The sequence below is a fragment of the Penaeus japonicus genome, unplaced genomic scaffold (assembly GCF_977035675.1).
Source record: "Penaeus japonicus unplaced genomic scaffold, GWHDUDI00000001_assembly GWHDUDI00000027, whole genome shotgun sequence".
NCBI classification, from domain to species: domain Eukaryota; kingdom Metazoa; phylum Arthropoda; class Malacostraca; order Decapoda; family Penaeidae; genus Penaeus; species Penaeus japonicus.
Genome location: NW_028234429.1, coordinates 21,400,952 through 21,402,772, shown reverse-complemented (window position 1 = coordinate 21,402,772; position 1,821 = coordinate 21,400,952). Strand labels below are relative to the sequence as shown.

Here is a 1,821-nt window from a genome sequence, read left to right as displayed (position 1 = left end):
AGGTTAAACTTCAAAAAGAAATTGATTCTCTGCGAGCGGAAATATCAATTCTTGATGAAATGTTGAAAGGAACAAATGTGAAAACAAGAAAGGCAAAAACCATTATGAAAAAGAACAACATCACAGATGGGGCATCCCTAGAAATAGCAAAAGAAACCAACACTCAAAAGATGCAATTGAAAGCACAACGACTCAGAAGATATGATAAGAGAACAAAGTTTTATAGGCAAAACAAAATCTTCAAGACAGATGCTAAGAAATTTTTTTTAGAGAAATAGGCAAAAATAAAATTGATATTTAGGATCCACCTGAAATGGATAAGGTAGAAGACTTTTGGAAAGATATATGGGGTAAAGAGAAGACGCTTAACGCTGAAACACCTTGGCTAGGTAGAGAAGAGGAAAGAATGAGAGAGGTTGAACAACAGGACTGGGTAGAGATAACTGTGAAAGAGCTCGAGGTTGCTTTAGGCAAATCGCATAAGTGGAAGTCTCCAGGAATAGACAAGATCCCTAATTTCTGGCTAAATGTACTGTCTGAACTCCACAAACCCCTCGTTGATTCGATGAATGACATTATTGATCAACCAGAATCTATTCCTGACTGGCTTACTGAGGGAGTAACGTATCTTCTGCCTAAAACCCAAGAAACGGAAAACCCAAAGAATTATAGACCAATAACCTGTCTTAACACTATTTACAAAACCTTGACATCAATAATTACTGATAGAATGTACAATTTCCTCGAAGAAAATCAAATGTTACCAAATGAACAGAAAGGCTGTAAACGTAATTCTTATGGTTGTAAAGACCAACTTCTGATTAATCGCATGATTTTAGAAAACTGTAAAACTCACCACAAAAATCTTAGTACAGCATGGATCGATTATCGGAAGGCTTTTGATAGTGTCCCACACGACTGGATTCTGCGCAGTTTGGAGCTTTACAAAATCTCCCCTGTTATTTCAAACTTTCTCCGAAACAGTATGTCAAAGTGGCACACCAAATTGTTTCTGTCCCATAATGAAGGGGTAGGTGAATCTAACGCTATTAAGATCAAGCGTGGAATTTTCCAAGGAGACTCACTTTCTCCTCTCCTTTTCTGCATTTCTTTGATTCCACTATCCAATGAACTCAACAACACTGGTGCTGGTTACAACATCTTCCAGAAAGTTTTGAATCATCTGTTTTACATGGATGACCTGAAACTTTTTCGCCAAGAATGATCAACAACTTGAAGGGCTTTTGACAACTGTTAAAGAATTCAGTAATGATATTTGCATGGACTTTGGTCTTGACAAATGTGCCAAAGCTTCCTTTGTCAGAGGCAAACTTAGAGAATCTACCCCTATTCAACTTGATATTGACACAATCATCAAAGAACTTAACCCAGAGGATAGTTACAAGTACCTGGGTGTCTGTGAAGGAGACGGAATAGACCATGCAAAGATGAAAGAGAAAGTAAGGAAGGAGTACTATCGACGCGTCAGGCTAGTTCTGAAAACAGAACTGAATTCAAAAAATAGAGTTGAGGCAGTAAACACTTTAGCTGTTCCAGTAGTTCAGTATAGTTATAACATCATTAACTGGAACCTTCCCGACCTTCAAAGAATGGATAGGAAAACTAGAAAGCTTCTTACTGCAAATAAAATGCTCCACCCAAAGTCAGATGTTGATCGTTTGTACTTACCTAGAAAGGAAGGTGGTCGTGGACTTATCCAGTTAGAACTAACCTATAAGACAAGCACTGTTGGCATGAAACATTATTTACATTTTTCAAACGACTGGATGTTGCAGCTGATACTGCAACACGAAAGTACTA

The 1,821-nt window shown here is 37.7% G+C and overlaps 1 protein-coding gene across 1 annotated transcript in view; it reads left to right on the top strand.

The window, feature by feature from the left end:
• Window positions 1-1,280: 1,280 nt before the first annotated feature.
• Window positions 1,281-1,821, top strand: part of LOC147468622 (uncharacterized) — a 1,234-nt gene continuing 693 nt past the window's right edge. Inside the window, exon 1 of the mRNA XM_086553039.1 lies at window positions 1,281-1,821. This exon is cut by the window's right edge and continues 449 nt beyond it. Within this exon, the coding sequence (XP_086409165.1) occupies window positions 1,281-1,821 (541 nt within the window).